Below are 20,670 nucleotides of genomic sequence, written 5' to 3' on the forward strand. Positions count from 1 at the left end.
AATATTCTTAAATATTCAGTTTAGTCATACTAATTATATTATGCAACATTTTACTAAGTGTTTTTATCTTACAAAGCTAGTCTCAACACATATTAAACAACTACCATTTTTTCCCATTTTCATGGCACTTTTCAAACACTACTCTTTTTTTTCTAGGAGTGTAACTGCATCATATATCTCATACAAACTCTGTCTTTTTGTGGCAGCTCATTTTATTTTGCATAATGTCATCAAGATTTATCGTTATAGTTGTTAGAATATCTTCTGCTTTTTGAAAACTGAGTGACAGTCCAGTTTTATTGTTGTTGTTGTTTGTTTTGTGTGTGTGTGTGTGTTTTTATTTTTATTTTTTATACAGATTCTCATTCTTTCACCCAGGTTGGAGTGCAGTGGCGTGATCTTGGGTTACTGCAACCTCTGCCCCTCGGGATTCAAGTGATTCTACTGCCTCAGCCTCCCGAGTAGCTGGGATTATAGGCGAGTGCCATCATGCCCGGCTAATTTTTGTATTTTTAGTAGAGTGAGGGTTTCACCATGTTGGCCAGGCTGGTCTCGAACGCCTGACCTCGTGTGATCCGCCCTCCTCAGCCTCCCAAAGTGCTGGGATTACAGGCATGAGCCACAGTGCCCGGCCAAGTATTTTTATATTTCAGATCATATCTACTGAATGATTTGGTGACAGAAATTTGCATTGCTTTTACCTATTGGCTTTCAGTAACAATGGTATAATAATTATGGGTATGAAAATGACTCTTCATATGACTATATATGTGAAAGTATATATATGTGCTGCATTCTATTTTACTAGTCTCCTTTTTTTTTTTACCTTTATACTTGTAGCAAATTGTTTTAATTCTGTAGCTTTGTAATATGTTTTAAAATCAGAAACTATAATGCTTCCAACATTGTTCCTTTTTTTGAAGATTGTTAGGTACTTTATTGTCTCTTGAGATTCCATATACTTTAGGGGTTGCTGTTTTTATGTCTTCAAAAATGCAATGAGAAATTGGGAAAACATTGCATTAAATCTTGTAGATTACATTGAGCAGTATAGACATCTTCCCAATATTTCAACTTTTGAACAAAAGCATGCTAAAGAATGTGGTTTAATTTACTATATATTTGTAAACTTGTTAGCTTTTAATATTATTGTTTTATATTGTCATTCCATTTTTGTTATAGAAAGTAATCCATAAAATTTCAGTTCTAAAATACTTCTTAAGACTCTTTTGACTTATTTGGTGGTCTGTCAAGAAGAAAGTTGTATAAGCTATTGATAAGGGTGTGTATCTTAATGTTGTTGAGTTTTGTATACCTATGTTAGGAATATTTGTTTTATACTGCCTTCAGGTCCTCTGTTCTCTTACTAATGTTCTGTCTTGTTTTATTCTTACTATAGAAAATGGGATATTAAAATAGTCTATAATTATATTGTTCTCTATGTGTTTCAATTCTGTTGATATTTGCTTTATATATTTGGAACACTAATGTGAGACACACACACATACACACACACACACACACATGCGCGCACGCAAATTTGTCATAGTTTCTCATGAATCATGAATCTATTATTGTTTAACGTCCGTACTTGTCTCTTTGGAGTTTTGACTTAAAGTACATTTTATAAAGTATGACAGTTACTTAAGATGTAGCTTGTGTAATACTATTTTGACGTCTGCTGCTCTCGTTTTGTTAATATTTGCTTGGAATGTTACTTCCATCTTGCCACTTTCAGTCTTTTTATTATTAGATCTTTGCTGAGTCTTGTAGAAAGGCAACTTGGATCTTGATTTTTCAAATTTTTTTTTTTTTTTTTAGGGGGAGTCTCGTTCTGTCACCCAGGCTAGAGTAGTGCAGTGGCACTATCTCAGCTCACTGCAACTTCTGCCTCCCAGGTTCAAGCGCTTCTCCTGTCTCAGCCTCCCAAGTAGCTGGGATTACAGGCACCTGCCACCATGCCTGGCTAATTTTTGTATTTTTAGAAGAGATGGGGTTTCACCATATTGGTCAGGCTGGTCTCAAACTCCTGACCTAAGGTGATCCACCGCCTCGGTCTCCCAAAGTGCTGGGATTACAGGCATGAACCACCGTGCCTGGCCGATTTTTCAATTTTTTAAATAAATCCCTTTATTAAATGTATGTCTCTTGATCGGAAAGTTAATTATATATATTCAAATAATTTTCTGAAGGAGAAAGTCTTACAAATATCATTTTATTAGTTGTTTTATTTGATTCTTGTATCTTTGTCTCTCATTTTCTTTATCTTCCTTTGTGTCTTTGCGATTTTTGTATCGATATGCTTTCATTTCTTTCTTATTTGTGTATCCATACAGATATTTTTTGGGGTAGCTTGGGGATTACATAAAACCTCTAAAAGATAAAACAATATAGTTTAACCTGGTAAAAAAAATTAACTTCAGTTGCATACAAAGTTTTTTTGTTTGTTTTTGTTTTTTTGAGACAGAATCTCGCTCTGTTGCCAAGGCTGGAGTGCAGTGACGCAATCTTGGCTCACCACAACCTCTGTTTCCCAGGTTCAAACAATTCTCCTGCCTCAGCCTCCTGAGTAGCTGGGACTACAGGCGCGTGCCACCATGCCTGGCTAATTTTTGTATTTTTTTTAGTAGAGACAGGGTTTCACTATGTTGGCCAGGTTGGTCTCGAACTCTTGACCTTGTGATTCACCCGCCTTGGCCTCCCAAAGTGCTGGAATTACAGGCATGAGCTACCATGCCCGGCTGCATACAAAATTTTTTCCTCATTACATCTGCCCTCAACACTGTTATTGATGGTGCTAATTATCTTTTTATGTTGTATGTCCGTTAACAGTTGTTTATAACAATTTCTATGCTTTTATCTTTCAAGTTCTAGAGAATAATTAAAAATGTGTACTGCACCATTATGATAATGCTAAGGAATAGTATTTTTGTGTATGTGCATGTCTCTCCCAGAAAGTTATGTATTTTCATATGATTATGTGTTGTTTTCTTGCATCATGTTATTTTCAGTGGAAATAATTCCTTTTCACCATCTTTGATATGTAGGGCAAATGGAGTGCCAATATACTTTTTCAGGATTTGGTTATTTTGGAAGATCTTTTCCTTTTTATCTGGTAGGACAGTTTTGCTGATGGTATTATTCTCACTTGGCAGCTTTTTTTTTTTTTTTTTTTTTTTTAAGGACTTTGACTATATCACACAGTTTTTTTCTGGCCTGCAAAATTTTCTTGACAAATTCACTGGTTTTCTCATAAGACTATCCTTGTAAATGACACATCACTTTCATCTTACAGCTCCCAAGATTGTCTTGCCTGTGACTGTTGAAATCGTGCTTATATATGTGTGTGTTATAAATATCTTTGTGTGTATCCTAGTTTGTTGAGCATCTTCATTTTTACATCAGGTTTTCCTACTTTTAAAATTTTTTAGTTTTTTTGTCATTTTACCTTAACAATTTGTTTTTGATATTTTTAACACTTGTTTTTATCCTTATATTTCTGATTTTCAGTAGTTGTCTGTGTTCCTATTTAATTCATTGAGTATTATTCAATTTATTTTAAATTTTTAAAATTAATTTTTACAGCTTCATTCTTTAATAGTTGCTTTCAGAAAATTTTATAATGTTTTTGATGAGGCCATGTTGCCTTCCTATTTTGTATGCATTATAATTATTGAGATTTGGACATTAAAAACAAGCTACCCATCACAGTCTTTATAACGTATCTTTATCTTGGCTTAGTCTGAAACCAACTGTCTTGGCTAGAGATTTTGGTAGTCTCTCAAACATGTTCTTAAAATGTGTCTTTTCTGAAATTTTTTGGGTTTTTTAGTTAAAGGAGTTTGTTCATGTTTCTTCTTAATAGTCAGTAATCACTTGCTACACCTGTTCCTTGTCTGTGGTACTGCAGTTTCTCTGCTGCTGCAACATTCACCTTGGGTCTCAGCTGACTCAAACTGTTATTCCATAGTATATCACCATTTCTTTTGCATTCGTCAGGAGAGACAGAAACCAGTGTCTGGAAAGGCCCCTAGAAGTCTGAAATGAATATGTGTGTGCCACTATTTTTCTTCTCTTTTCAAAAAGAAACCAAGAGTTGGCAATTTACTCCTTTTTTTTGAGACAGAGTCTCGCTCTCATCACCCAGGCTGAAGTTCAATGGCGTAGTCTCAGCTCACTGCAGCCTCTACCTTGTGGGTTCAAGGGATTCTCCTGCCTCAGCCTCCTGAGTAGCTGGGATTACAGGCATGTGCCACACCCGGCTAATTTTTGTGGTTTTACCAGAGACAAGGTTTCACCATGTTGGTCAGGCTGGTCTTGAACTCCTGACCTTGTGATCTGCCTGCCTTGGCCTCCCAAAATGCTGGGATTACAGGCATGAGCCACTGCACCCGACCTGCAATAGACTTTTCCTTCTATATGGCTCTTTGCATTGTGCTCACTTGGGGCACTGCACACACTTAACTCATTTATAAATTTTCCACAAATGTATCTTGGTCAGTATGTTTTTGTTACATTGATGTGTCTGTGAAGGAATTAGGGCCTGTGGTATTTTGCTATACCATCTTCCTTATGTAGTTTGTATATTTTTATAGGTTAGATTTGTAAAGTATATTCATCTGAGTCTAGTAAGTGGGGTAATTGTTACTTTTATTTCTTTCAGTTGTGTGTTCTCATTTTGCCCAAGACCTTTGGCCAAAGCAGGGCTTAAAAGATTCTTTTCAAAAAGTGATACTGAGAAGATATGGAAAATATGGACATGAGAATTTACAATTAAGAAAAGGCTGTAAAAGTGCGGATGAGCATAAGGTGCACAAAAGAGGTTATAATGGACTTAACCAATGTTTGACAACTACCCAGAGCAAAATATTTCAATGTGATAAATATGTTAAAGTCCTTCATAAATTCTCAAATTCAAATATACATAAGAAAAGACAAACTGGAAAGAAACCTTTCAAATGTAAAGCATGTGGCAAATCATGTTGCATACTTTCACAACTAACTCAGCATAAGAAAACTGCTACTAGAGTGAATTTCTACAAATGTAAGACATGTGGAAAAGCCTTTAACCAGTTCTCAAATCTTACTAAACATAAGATAATTCATACTGAAGTGAATCCCTACAAATGTGAAGAATGTGGCAAAGCCTTTAACCAGCCCTTAACTCTTACTAAACATAAAAAAATTCATACTGAAGAGAAACCTTACAAATGTGAAGATTGTGGCAAAGTCTTTAGTGTATTTTCAGTCCTTACTAAACATAAGATAATTCATACAGGAACAAAACCCTACAATTGTGAAGAATGTGGCAAAGGCTTTAGTATATTCTCAACCCTTACTAAACATAAGATAATTCATACTGGAGAGAAACCCTACAAATGCAATGAATGTGGTAAAGCCTTTAACTGGTCCTCAACTCTTACTAAACATAAGAGAATTCATACTGGAGAGAAACCCTACAAATGTGAAGAATGTGGCAAAGCTTTTAACCAGTCCTCAACCCTTACTAGACATAAGATAGTTCATACTGGAGAGAAACCCTACAAATGTGAAGAATGTGGTAAAGCCTTTAAACGGTCCACAACTCTTACTAAACATAAGAGAATTTATACTAAAGAGAAACCATACAAATGTGAAGAATGTGGAAAAGCCTTTAGTGTATTCTCAACCCTTACTAAACATAAGATAATTCATACTGGAGCAAAACCTTACAAATGTGAAGAATGTGGCAGTGCCTTTAGGGCATTCTCAACCCTTACTGAACATAAGAGAGTTCATACTGGAGAGAAACCTTACAAATGCAATGAATGTGGTAAAGCCTTTAACTGGTCCTCAACTCTTACTAAACATAAGAGAATTCATACTGGAGAGAAACCCTACAAATGTGAAGAATGTGGCAAAGCTTTTAACCGGTCCTCAAACCTTACTCGACATAAGAAAATTCATACTGGAGAGAAACCCTACAAACCTAAAAGATGTGACAGTGCTTTTGACAACACCTCAAACTTTTCTAGACATAAAAGAAATCATATGGGTGAGAAATCCTAGAAATGTGAAGAATGTGACAAAGCCTTTAAGCGATTGTCACACTTGATTGTATGTAAGATAATTCATACTGGAGAAAACTCCCAGAAGTGTGACAAATGTGACAAAACAATTCTCATACCTTATTGCACAGGAAAGCATTTATACTTGAGAAAAATTGTATGAAGAATGGAAAAGTCATTAATATCTGCTCATATCTTACTCAACATCAGCGAGTTGGTATTTAATAAAAGCATTATCAATGAAATTACTGTCAAAAGATCTTTCAGACAATATAAGCCTGCAAAGTGCAGCAGAGTATTTATTTTGAAGAGAAACATTAAAAGTACAAAGAGGTTTGTAGTACCTTTGTTTGTATCATAGATCTTATTGTACACATTTTGTACCAGAGAGAAACCCTGAAGCAGTTGTTCAAACTTTGTTCAATACCAGGAAATTTATATTGGAGAAAAACCCTATGAGTGTAATGAATTTGGAAAAATATTTTTTTCAACAACAGCTTAGAAAACATGGGAGGAATTACACTAAAATATATTTTTGCAAATGCAGCAGTAAATATGAAAGAAATGATCCAAAATTAGGTTTATATAAATATCAGAGAATTCACAGTACAGATATCTAAGATACTGACACTTCAGACATTACACAAAATCAGAGTGCTGAGTACAGAAAGTTATCCAAAACAAAAGTTGGTAGATAACTAATAGTGAACAAGTTTTTGTTAGAGGTATATTTACATTCAGAGTACACTTTTCTTTGGAAAAAATTACAGGTTTTTTGAAAAGTGAATAATAATGTAAATCAACTCTCAAATTCATGTTTTCTTTTTTTTGGTTTTGGTTTTGGGTTTTTTTTTTTTTTTTTTTTTTTGAGACGGAGTTTCACTCTTGTTGCCCAGGCTGGAGTGCAATGGCGTGATCTCGGCTCACCGCAACCTCTGCCTCCCAGATTCAAGCAATTCTCCTGCCTCAGCCTCCCTAGTAGCTGGGATTACAGGCATGTGCCACCATACCTGGCTAATTTTGTATTTTTAGTAGAGACAGGGTTTCTCCATGTTGGTCAGTCTGGTCTCAAACTCCCAACCTCAGGTGATATGCCCGCCTCGGCCTCCCAAAATGTTGGGATTACAGGCATGAGCCACTGCGCCCGGTGCATGTTTTTTCTTCATTCCTATTGTATTCACATGTGAAAGCATGTGATCAACTTGCTGCATCAAAGATATGAGATTTTTTTTTTATTAGGTGGGCATTATGACCTTTTCTTTGGAAGAGTAAGAACATTAAAATGAAAGATGCATGATGAAAATCTAAGTAGAGAGGCTCTTGTGGTTAACTGATAATATTGAGTGATGCATGAGGTAGGTGTTCAGAGTAATATTCTGCATTATGGTGAAATTTTTAATATTAGTTAAAATTCAATTATATCATTTTATGAATTGTGCTTTTCATAATACAGTACATTTCAAAATTTTTAGATTATGTATGAACTTATATTTTTAAACATGTTTTAACATGTTAAGACTTGTGCATTCAGTGAAGCGTTATTATGCCACAAACTTTAACCTACCTCACCTTACTCAATGGTGTAGGTAAAAGATGATAGCAATATATTATTTGGTTACATAGTGGACTAACATTTTTAGTAATCTCTTTTGCCAGTGGCTTTAAACTGCAGATAAGTTAAAGAATATTCCCATAGGTTTTACATTTATATTTTTTCTTATTTAAATTTATTGTTCTTATTTTTCATGGGTACATAGTATGTTTTTATGCTGTATATGGCATGTTTTGATACAGGTATATAATATGTAATAATCACATCAGGGTAAATGAGGTATCCATTACTAGCATTTATCCTTTGTATTACTTTTATTTTAAAATGTACAACTAAATTGTTATGGACTACAGGGTTATTTTTATGGTCATAATAAAAATTACAAAAGTATAAATAAAATACATACATTTCTGAGTCCTGAATATTTTTAAAAATTTGTTATATATTTTTCTTCTAACATGCCTCTTTGCCTGCAAACATATAAAGACTCAGTTTTGATTTACATAGAGTTAAATATACATATATTTTACTTTAAAGATAAATCTTAAGTGTAAGAAAATTGTAGAGTAAGTGTGCTTGTGTGAGTATGTTTGTACCTGTTTTCAGAAGAAAACAGCAATATTGGAACAAAACAAATCATTTTAATAAGGTGACTAATTTATTAGAAAACTACCAACCTCAAAAATGCTGAAAGCAAATCTGTACTCTCTCTGCTTTGTATTGAATTCATTACTGTAAAATATTATGGCTTATGGTTCAGAATCTCCCCATGCAGATGTTCTGTTTTTACCTGCCTGGTACTCATGGTGGAGCCATACATTTCTTTTTTCTTACAATTTCTTTTACAGTTTATGAAGTATTATATGAGCTGGTCAGGGATTACAACAATTTTTTTTTATAAAATTTAGTAGTGCACAAAAAGTAATTTTTAGATGTAATTTTACTATTAGTCTATTAAGTTATATTTTATTTATTTAGTTAAAACATTGCCCTTTGTTCTTTTAATTGGAGAACCCTATGTAAGCCGACTTTTTTAAAGTTATTCTTTCTTTCACTTTTCATAATTTTCATAAGTAAATTTATTTATTTATTGAATTTATTCAGGTAAGTACTAGGGAGGCTTCCTGAGTCATGAGGATGCTGTTCTATATAAACATAGCAGACAAACATGACAGTGCTTGATCTATAACAGATGCTCCATAGTAAGACATAAATATTCCTGTTGAAGTTAGTTTGTAACTTCAAGTCAGAAATGGAATATATCAGTGGTGAAACAGTAACATTGATTTTTCATGTGGAGAGGACATTTTTTTTCTGGGCTGCAAAGCTGAATTCTGCTGAATTTAAAGAGAAATTCTGGTTATTTTCTAATTATATTCAGTTTTGTTTGTCTTATGTGTATTCCAACAATGTGTGCATCACAGCTCTTCTTTTTCTGTGTTATGGCTACAGTTTTCTTGCTGTTGTCTTTATGCCATATCATTTCACATGGTAATTTAGTAAGTTTTGATGAGAAATTTGATATTTTTAGTACACGGAAAAATTGGTTATAATTGGTGAGTTTGCTTACCAATATAACTGTCAGATTGTTAAGATAAAAGGCATACGCTGTCCACAGGTGAGAGGATTAAATCACTTAGCATTGTTTTTAACTGTAAAAAAAAAAAAAAAATCTTACTAGATTCTTATACAAAGTGTGGCAAATATAAAATTTGCTAGAAAATATGTTAGAAATTTATTTATTTATTTATTTAGAGATGAGGTTTCACTCTTGTTGCCCAGGCTGGAATGCAATGGCGCGATCTTGGCTCACCACAACCTCCACCTCCTGGGTTTGATTCTCCTGTCACAGCCTCCCGAGTAGCTTGGATTACAGGCATGTGCCACCACGCCTGGCTAATTCTGTATTTTTAGTAGACAGGGTTTCTCCATGTTGGTGAGGCTGGTCGTGAACTCCTGACCTTAGGTGATCCGCCCACCTCCGCCTCCCAGAGTGCTGGGATTACAGGCGCGAGCCACTGCGCCCGGCCAGAAATTAAATTTTTAAGAGAGCTAATGGTAAATCTGACTGGGCACGGTGGCTCATGCCTGTAATCCTAGCACTTTGGGAGCCTGAGCTGGGTGGATTACTTAAGGCCAGGAGTGCGAAACCAGCCCGGCCAACGTGGTGAAACCCTGTCTTTACTAAAAATACAAAAATTAGCCAGCTGTGGTCGTGTGCACCTGTAGTCCCAGCTACTTTGAAGGCTGAGGCAGGAGAATCATTTGAACGCGGGAGTAACGTTTTCACACAGAATCTATTTTTAAGTGTGACTGTAAAACATTGCAAAATAATAAAATGACTTCTGTTGACTTGAAATTTGGAATAGTATTTCTTTTCCATATTGATATTACAATTTGGAGGAATTTCTTTTTTACATGCAGTCTCACTCCTGTCACCCAAGCTGGAGTGCAGTGGCGCCATCTCGGCTCACTGCAACCTTTGCCTCCCAGGTTCAAGCTGTTCTCCTGCCTCAGCCTCCTGAGTAGCTAGGATTACAGGCACCTGCCACCACGCCTGGCTAATTTTTGTACTTTTTAGTAGAGACAGCGTTTTGCCATGTTGGCCAGGCCGGTCTCGAACTCCTGACCTCAGATGATCCACCCACCTCAGCCTCCCGAAGTGTTGGGATTACAGGCGTGAACCACTGCGCCCGGTCTCACTTTTCTTAATATATATTTTTTTGGTTGGTGAAGTTCAGTCTACAGCTTTTATTCTTAGTCACCTATCTGTAGCCAACTCCTTGGTCATTTTCTCTGGAAAACTTTTGGAGATCAGGGCAACTTTTGGATTAAAACGTTTTCTATTTTTTTGCATGCAAATTTGTGTTCTGCCTTCACAGAATGGTGTCATGGGACCATAAGCAACACCTGCCCTTTTAGTGTCTTTCATACCATTACCATCTGTACCAGAAACTCCAGGTACCACAAGCTTAAAGTAAAAACCCTAAAGTACATTGGCTTTTCCCACGGACTGTACTGGGTCCAGAACATGCTGTTAAATATCAGAGTTTCTGTGATTATGACAGATGACAAAAACCACACAAGAACTAAGTATTTTTGATACTATTCAGCCAAGTTTATGAAACAGACACAGTATTTGAAACATTATTATCTTTCTATAATGTTTTAAAAATGAATTTTTTGACGTGACATAAAATGCATTTTTTTCTGTAAAACATGTTTTGAAGTATATATACAATGTCAAATGCTTAATTCCAAGTTAATGCTTTACCTCACATAGTTAACATTTTATGGTGAGAGCACTTCACATTTTCTTAGCATTTTTCTTAGCACTTTTCATTTTTTCAGTATTAGCATATACAAATACATTATTATGAACCATAGTCACCGTGCTGTACAGGAAAATCTTTTGAACTTATTCCTTTTATTTAACTATAATTATGTACCTGGGATTACAGGCACCCACAACCATGCCTGGCTAATTTTTGTATTTTTAGTAGAGATGGGGTTTCACCATGTTGGCCAGGCTGGTCTCTAACCCCTGACTTCAAGTGATCTGCCCTCATTGGTCTCCCAAAGTGCTGGAACTACAGGCATGAGCCTGCAGCCTGGCCAAGTTTCTTACATTTTTTTTTATATTAAGGTTTTGTCACATGTATGGTTTGCAAATATTTTGTCCCATTTTTTACTTTTCTTGTCCTGTTTGTTGTATCAGATTTTTTTCAACAGCTTTTTATTAATAACTTGAAGTAATCTGACTCAATTTTACCTTTGATTCTCTGGGATTTTGAGGTTAAATCAAAAGAATTACTGCCTAGACCAATGTAATGGGGCTTTTACTCTATATTTTTTGTAGTAGTTTCAGAGATTCAAGCCTTACATTTAAGTAATTAAACTATTTGAATAGATTTTTATATATGGTGTGAAATGAGGGTCTCATATTGCTCTGCATGTTGCTATAATTTTCTTAGCACCATTTATTGAAGATAATGCCCTTTCCCTAAGAAAGTGTTACCTATATTTAAATTGAGTTAGCTGTAAATACATGGATATATTCCTGGTTTGTCTTTACTGCTCCACTGGCATATGTGTCTGTTTTTATTCAAGTACCATACTGTTTTGAGTACTATAGCTTGGTAGTATATTTCAAAGTCAGGCAGGGTAATAACTTTAGTGTTTTTTTTTTTCTTGATTGCTTTGGCTATACAGGATCTTTTGTGGGGTATCATGAATTTTAGATATATATATTTAATTTTAATTAAGTATGTCACTGGTATTTTGATAAAGGTTGTGTTATATCTGCAGATTATTTTCTGTAATATGGATATTTAACAATATTAATGCCAATTCATGAATTAGTACTATTTTTTAATTGGTTTAGTATTTAATTTCTTCCTTTAATGTTCTTTAGATTATAATGTGTTTTAACTTTTTGGTTAAACTGATTTCAAAGTGTAGTTATTACATTTATTGTAGATGAGATTGCTTTTAATTTCATTTTGAGATAGTTAATTGTTCTTGTGTAGAAATGCTACTGACTCGTGTGTTGATTTTGTATTTTGCAAGTTTAATAAATTTGTTTATTAGTTCTAAGTGAAGTCTTAGGCTTTTCTATACCTAAGAGTATGTCATCTGTAAACAGGGATAATTTAACTTTTTTTCCAAGCTGGATGCCTTTGATTTTATTCTCTAAATTTTCTGACTTGGACATTTAATACTATGTTTAATAAGACTGACCGAAGTGGGCATTCTTGTCTTGTTCTAGCTTTTAGAGTAAAAGCTTACAACATTTCCTTGCTTAATATGTTGTTAGCTGTGCATTTTTTTGGTATATCTGGTGTATATTGGCTTGAGGTGCATTTGTCCTCTACCTATTTTATTCAGAGATTTATCATGAGCATATGTTGAATTTTGCCAGTGCTTATTCTCCACCTATTATTTATTTATTTATTGAAACAGAGTCTCGCTCTGTCACCTATGCTGGAGTGCAGTGGTGTGATCTCAGCTCACTGCAACTTCTGCCTCCCGGGTGCAAGCTATTCTCCTGCCTCAGCCTCCCAAGTAACTGAGATTACAGGTGCACGCTACTGTGCCCAGCTAATTTTTACATTTTAGTAGAAATGGGGTTTCACCATATTGACAAGGCTGGTCTGGAATTCCTGACCTCCAGTAATCCACTCACCTCAGCCTCCCAAAGTGTTGGGATTACAGGGGTGAATGCATAAACAGTTATGTAGATAGTTTCTCTTAGTTTAACAAGATAAAAGTAACAGTTAAAACACTTGAAATGGGATAAAATTAATCAAAAATTGATAAAAAATCAATAGCTTTGCATAATTGCCATGCTTTTTGAAATGACCAGATTACTAAAAAGAAGCAAAGACAAGATTTTTGCTTTGCTCAATTATTAAGTTATGGATCTTTTGAAATCTAAAATCTTGGCTAAACAACTTGAAGGGAGAATTATTCAGGTAGCTTCCTAGGGTTTCCAAGGCAATACAAGAAGAATTTTGATAGGCAGGAAAATGCATGCTACATACACATATTATTATTCTCTGATTTGCTTTCACATGTAAAAATTGAAAATTGCAAATCTGGTCTTTCAATTAGCAAAAGATTTATTTTTCAGCAAAGCAAATAACTAGAAAACTGATGGGGGAACAAATGCCATTAGCTGCCAAAAACAGTATGACCAGATTCAGTAAGTATCTAGTCATGCAAATCACAGCCCAATTAAATTAAGACCCCATAGGTGCATGTGGACAGCATTTCCATGCAATGTGTTGCACCTCCACTGGGCACCTTCTTCTGCCTGCTTACAGAGATACCAATTTCCCCTGAGTGACTCAAGGTGAATACTGGGAACTGAGAATTCTGTGTTCAGAGAGATTACTGGGAACATGCTTAACACACTTTTACCATATTATAATAAAATTTGATGTATCCTACTCTGCCTCAGAAAGGCTTTTAGTAAAAGATTGTTTATTTATAGTACTCAACCTGGATTCATGAAAAATTATAATATATTCCAGGTAAGTCAGAGACACTTAAATGTCAACCAAATTTTATAAAACACACTTGAATGAGATAAAAGTCTTCTTAGCTAAAAATTTTTTCAGTAAATTTAGGGAAAAATAGAAAACCGGTACTTTGTGTTAAATAACAGTGTTTTGCACACAAGTGCTACTCATTGTCATTAAAATGGCAATAGCACCATGTGCTTTCCTGGCACCAGCTGGCTTGTTTTTTATTGGTGTAAAGTGAAGAAGGCATTGAAATAGAGAAGAAAGGTGACAGAAATTGAATACTTGTATAAAATACAATTTTTAATGAAAAGCATTTGATGTTGTACAGCTACAGGTAAGACTATGAAGTCATGTTCTATTGACAGAATAACTTTATTCACAATATTCTTATTTCAAACGATATTACTTTTTTGGCTATACATTTGCTAGCCTTTGGTGAAATATTACCTGGTGTAATAGAAATCAACAAAATGAATCTTTATTTTACCAGAAGCATTTTACTATGATTCATATGCTTATTTTGCCTAAAATACATTAGCTTTTTATGAAAGACTTATACTTTTCTTTCAGTGATTTCTATATTGCTAAGAAGTGGCTGTCCTGCCAGGAAACTGCTATTCTCAGCTCTACCCACATTGACTAATAGTGAGTGAAAGTGATGTGTGGATAAGAAGCAAATGTGTCTTCTCTGCATCTCTTTTTAAATGTAGTCACTGAAGAAAAAGAACGCAGAAGATAGTAGATAAAATATAATGTGATTCCTGAAAGAGCACAAAGAAGTGGTCTTAACCAGAAAGAAAGAAAAAGAAAAGAAAAAGGAAAGAAAAACCACAGGGGATGGTGATGTGAGCAGAAGATATGTTATTTTTCTAAGCCTCTGAAATTTCAGTATACAACCTGCATTGCTTTAACAAATACATAATTCCTTCAGTTTTGATTTTCAGGATATAATTCCATTCCCTGGTGAATCAAAACAGAGAAGAATAGCTTATATGTTAAGGTAAGAGACATAAGGAAGACCCATTACTTTGGACCAACATCTCCTCCACCCCCAATTCCAGGCAATCATCATTCTACTCTCTGCTTCTATGGTTTAAATTTTTTGTACACTCTACATAGAAAATAATATTATGTGGCCGGGCAGGTGGCTGTCACCTGGAATCCCAACACTTTGGGAAACCCAGGCGGGCAGATCACCTGAGGTCAGGAGTTCGAGACCAGCCTGACCAACATGGAGAAACCCTGTCTACTGAAAATGAAGAATTAGCTGGAAATGGTGGCGCATGCCTGTAATCCCAGCTACTCTGGAGGCTGAGGCAGGAGAATTGCTTGAATCCGGGAGGTGGAGGTTGCGTTGAGCCAAGATCACGCCATTGTACTCCAGCCTAGGCAACAAGAGAAAAAGTCCGTCTCAAAAAGAAAAGAAAAATAATATTAAGTGGGTTCTTTTCTCTGCTGACTTATTTTACTTAGCATAATGTCCTCCAGGTTCATTGATGTTGCAAATAACGAGAGTTGCTTCTTTTGAAGGGCAGAATAGCATTTCGTTGTGTAAATATACCACATTTTCTATATTCATTCACCTGTTGATTAACACTTAGGTTTAATCCATACCTTAGGAGTAATTGTGAGGAATCCACTTCCTTTTTTTAATTTGTTTTTGTTTTTATAACTCTCCTTTTATTTTTATTTCTAGAAGTATTTTAATTTAATAATATAACTTATGACTGTTACATATCTTCATTTGAGCTTGATTTGGGACATGAGCTATGTGCCCAGGAGAAATTATTTTACATCCTTGGAGCTTCAATCTACATTATTAATAAAAGATACTATTTTTCCAAGGGCTGTTTTAATTTATACATAGTAGCTATAAGCATTTTTCACTGAAAGGCTCTTCTAAATATAGCAAATATTTAAGAATAACAATTTATATTTCAAAGATTTTTAATAACTGGGTATATTTTGTCATATTTAGTGTATTCTTTTGAAAAATGCCAAAATAAGAATTTTATTATTTTTCCTGGAATAACAGCCTAAGGGATTCTGCATTGTGGCTTTGCTAATTTTAGCATATAGTTTTGACTGCTACAATTGAAATTAGGTTGAATTTTGAACCACTATTGTTTAGCTTGTGTGGTTTTTGGTTCATTTGCAGAACCAAATATATTGGACATGAAGTGCGTGGGGTGACTTGGTTTCATTTCTACTCTCTTTTGTTATTACATTTGGAACTTTAGAAATGATCGGGTTCAAATAAGGTTGGTTTTGAATCAAGCAACAGAAAATCCCAGAAATCACTGAGAGAAATAGCTACTGCACAGTGCTTTTCAATGAGATTTATACATGAAACAGAGTTTATTGAAAGTTTGTTGAAATTAGAAACTAATTACCTACAACATATTAGGCACTTGTCTTAGTTTGTCTATGGCATCCCTAGCTTGGGGAAGCTGACATTACAGAAAAGAATATTGCTGCGGTAATAAGATTTGGAACAAATACTTACGTGTTTGTAAACCTTTGCCTTAATAATACTTAGATAAATGTCATTCTGACTCAATCCTTTTGGCACAACTGCTTAAAATTCTACAGTCTCCTTCCCACCAAAGTCAACTCATGGAATTTTCAGCTTTTTATGTTTTGATTTTTTTTTTTAACCCAGTAAGCTTTATAGTTGACATCATTATATTGAGATTCCCCAGGCAATTCCTGAGCCTTAAGATCTGACCATCTTACCTCATCCTTCTTGTTTCACATTGTCTGTTGCTGGGTCCCTCTCACTCCATATCTGAGCCTTAATGAGGCCTCAGTTTGGAGGAACCAAAGGAAAGCGTTGCCATATATGTTGGGTTGAGAATCAGGATCCTCTTGAGGAAAAAGACTTTTCATTATTCATAGTACAAGGCTGTATTTTTGAGATGTGGACATGTATCACTCAAATAATTTTATCAGTATGCCAATATGCTCAAAATAAATATCAAGTTCACCAAATGTTTTGCTTTGGACTCCCACAGCACAAAGATCACTATATAAGCATTGACTAGTTTTTTTTGGTGTAGGTTTTTGTTTTTAAGATATTTTCCTACTTTATGCTGATGTCAAGCTACACAAAGCTTACCAAAAGCTTTATTTTACCAAATTTTTTATATCAAAAGTTCAAATACTTAAATATCAAAAGTTAAATTCTGGATTACCATTTTCCATGTGATGTAGCTTTCATTTATTAGTACTACCTTTCAGCTTTTAGTTATGTGGTGCAAGGTTATAAAAATGCCTTCCAGTTGATTTATTTTATTTTTTCTCCCGAGACAGAGTTTTGCTTTTGTTGCCCAGGCTGGAGTGCAATGGCGCAATCTCTGCTTACCGCAACCTCCGCCTCCCAGGTTCAGGTGATTCTCCTGCCTCAGCCTCCTGAGTAGCTGGGATTGCAGGCATGTGCCACCACACCCAGCTAATTTTTGTATTTTTAGTAGAAACCGGGTTTCACCGTGTTGGTCAGGCTGTTCTCGAACTCCTGACCTCAGGCGATCCACCAGCCCTGGCCTCCCAAAGTGCTGGGATTATAGGCATGAGCCACAGCGCCCGGCCGGCCTTCTGGTTGACTTCCTAGGTAACAGCAGAGTCTGTTTTCTCAGACAGTAGCATAAGAATTCTTGATATACCACCTTTAGAGGTACTGAACACAACTGGATATATGTGCTGAAATATAGATTTATCTATAAACTCATTAGAGACTAAGTCATGGCAACCTGTTACAGTTCAATATTTTTGTCTAAATTCTTGTTGAGCCACATCCATCTGTATACGTAATACTGAGTTGCTAACAGCTTCTTTATACTAAGTCATAACTCATTTTACCTTGTAGTTTCATTTGAAACATATGAGCTGTATTATATAACATTCAAAGAAGTAACACAAATTTAATTCAAAGACTATGGAAAGAAGAGTCATACAGGCACACTGACAGTGATTTGGAATCTGTCAGGAGACAACGATTAACAGGTTGAGCAGATTCCACTAGGCGTAAATCCCTGAAACAATACTGAAAGACATTTTTTAATTAAAAATATATTGACACTTTAATAGATCTATGAAATTTGAAAGAAAATGATTTGTTTACTCATCAATCAATCAAAATTTTTGAACACCCCATAAAAAAACAAAATAAAATTAGTCAACTATCCCCAGACTTACTAAAACAAGACTTCAGCATGTTTGAAAACACAAATTATTAATTAAAAATATCCATTTTTAGGCCAGGTGCGGTGGCTCACGCCGGTAATCCCAACACTTTGGGAGGCTGAGGCAGGTGGATCACCTGAGATCAGGTGTTCAAGACCCAGCCTAACCAACATGGTGAAATCCCGTCTCTACTAAATATACAAAAATTAGCTGGGCGCAGTGGTGCACCCCTGTAATCTCAGCTACTCAAGAAGAGGAGGCAGGAGAATCACTTGAATCCGGGAGGTGGAGGTTACAGTGAGCCGAGATCATGCCATTGCACTCCATCCTGGGCAAAAAGAGTGAAACCTTGTCTCAAAAAAAAAAAAAAAAAAATTAAAAAAATTTTTTTTACTACTGTGCCATTTTATAAAATAAGCCTGAATTTGTGGAGTCATTTCTTAAAGAAGCCAATCTTTTCTGAAGGAAGATTTATACATCAAAAACTAGAGATAAAAATGTCATTATATACATCATTTGCTGAACCCTACAGTAATCTGTAAAGTTTGTGTACACCAATCTTACATTACCTAAAACATAACAGTTTATGTTACAGTTAACATACAAAAGTTCAAAATATATCTAGACAGGAACTGTGGCTGCCACTTTTAAAAAACAAATGTGGCTGGGTGCGGTGGCTCATGCCTGTTATCCCAGCACTTTGGGAGGCCAAAGCAAGTATATCACCTGAGGTCAGGAGTTCAAGACCAGCCTGGCCAACATGGTGAAACTCTGTCTCTACTAAAAATACAAAAATTAGCTGGATGTGGTGGCAGGCACCTGTAATCCCAGTTACTTGGGAGGCTGATGCAGGAGAATTGCTCAAACCTACAAGGCAGAGGCTGCAGTGACCTGAGATCACGCCACTGCACTCCAGCCTGGGCAGGAGTGAGACTCTGCCTTAAAAAAATTAAAAATATATGAAAAACAAATGTTTGGCCAGATGGGGTGGCTCATGCCTGTAATCCCAACACTTTGGGAGTCCGAGGCAGGTGCATCACCTGAGGTCAGAAGTTTGAGACCAGCCTGGCAAACACGGTGAAAAACCGTCTCTACTAAAAATACAAAAATTTGCCAGGTGTGGTAACACACGCCTGTAGTTTTCAGCTACTGGACAGGCTGAGGTAGGAGAATTAATTGAACCCAGGAGGCAGAGGTTTCAGTGAGCTGAGATTGCACCACCATACTCCTGCCTGGGTGACAGAGCGAGACTCTGTCTCAAATAATGAAAAACAAATGTTTTAGCACAAAAAGAACAAAATAGTAAACTAAACTGTGACAGTTTAGATTAAAAACATGATAAATGACTTTTTATTTGCACTTGTGATGAGAATCACCTTTATTCATTTTGGAACACATGGGAAATGCTGCGGTGGTAACTTGCTGGGTGATGACTGGGATGGTATTTACTCTCCCAGGGATGGTGGGATCCAGTGGACCAGAATCATCAGCACCTGACCATGTTCACTGCTGTCCTTTCTCTCAGTGACTAAGATTCATTTCTCAGACTCTTTCATCAACTCCATTTCTATTGTGGTGTGGAGGGTTTTTCGCTGCTTTGGCATCTGCCTTTGATTTCTTCTAATTTTCTTTGAAATTTTATTTTTCTTGTCTATTTCTGGTGCTGACTTTGCTGTTCCACTTTGAGGAGTTACCGGAGCTTCACCCTCAGCTCCTCCAACAGTCCATCTGTTTGGCTCAGGTTTCTCGGGCAGTTTCTCTGGGTTCTTCTGTTTCTGGCGTCTGAGATTTGTCAGCAGAGCCTGGTTTTCAGGGACCATGGCTAGCTAGCACCTCCTCCCGCCTGCGGGATGGCTCCTGCACTTCTGGTGGGCGCTGGTATCAGCCGCCGCCCAACCAAGCACAGCAGGAACCGCAGCAGCAGCCGGAGCACCCGCACCCAGGGTCGCTCAGCCCCGGGACGCCTCGGCTCCAACCTCGGGTCGAGACCCAGCTTGGTGCACAGAAAGCCAAGGTCAACCAGAGCATTTCCCGCAGCTGGGCGAGCCCTCCTCAGCCTGCGGCCAGTTCCTCCCACCAGCTTCAAGCTGCCACCGACCCTTTCATCAGAGGGACGCACAGGAAGATGCAGGGGCACAGAGACACCCACCGTGGAAGAGTCCAGGGGAATGAGGAGGAGCGGGGCCTGGCAGCCTTAGGCCCAGGGCATCGCGGCGCCCCTCACACCTGAGCAGAGATCAGCGACTGCCACCTCGGGGAGGACAGAAGGGCCCAGAGTCCTCCAGCCAGCCTCCCTCTCCACCAGAAGGGAGAACTATTTCCTTAAAAGAAGCACAGAGGGCCGGGCGCGGTGGTTCACGCCTGTAATCCCAGCACTTTGGGAGGCTGAGGCGGGCGGATCGCTAGGTCAGGAGTTCGAGACCAGCCTGACCAACATGGTGAAACCCTGTCTCTACTAAAAATACAAAAATAAATAAATAAATAGCACGGAGGCCGCGCGGTGGCTCATGCCTGTAATCCCAGCACTCTGGGAGGCCGAGGCGGGTGGATCACGCGGTCAGGAGTTCGAGACCAGTCTGGCCAAGATGGTGAAATCCCGTCTCTACTAATAATACAAAAGTTAGCCAGACATGGTGGGCGCCTGTAATCCCCGCTACTCGGGAGGGTGAGGCAGAGAACTGCTTAAACCCGGGAGGCAAAGCTGAGATAGCACCGCTGCACTCCAGCCTGGATGACAGAGCGAGACTCTGTCTTAAAAAAACAAAAAACAAAAAACAAAAACAAAACCAGCACAGAGTAGAACTTGCGGATCTGACCCAGTCAGGTTTTCATTTTTTTTTTCTTTTTTTGCCTTTTCCTC

General features: G+C 36.8%; 1 protein-coding gene across 2 annotated transcripts in view; it reads left to right on the top strand.

The window, feature by feature from the left end:
* The window catches only part of ZNF273 (zinc finger protein 273), a 35,010-nt gene extending 26,997 nt beyond the window's left edge, over positions 1 to 8,013 (top strand). The window contains exon 4 of one of the 2 annotated variants that reach the window (XM_019030799.4): positions 4,664 to 8,013. In XM_019030799.4, coding sequence (XP_018886344.2) covers positions 4,664 to 6,048 — 1,385 coding nt within the window. In that variant the 3' untranslated portion in view covers positions 6,049 to 8,013. The other variant, XM_055346943.2, reaches the window with a different exon arrangement.
* The last annotated feature ends 12,657 nt before the right edge of the window (positions 8,014 to 20,670 follow it).

The sequence above is a fragment of the Gorilla gorilla genome, chromosome 6, assembly GCF_029281585.2.
Source record: "Gorilla gorilla gorilla isolate KB3781 chromosome 6, NHGRI_mGorGor1-v2.1_pri, whole genome shotgun sequence".
NCBI lineage: Eukaryota > Metazoa > Chordata > Mammalia > Primates > Hominidae > Gorilla > Gorilla gorilla.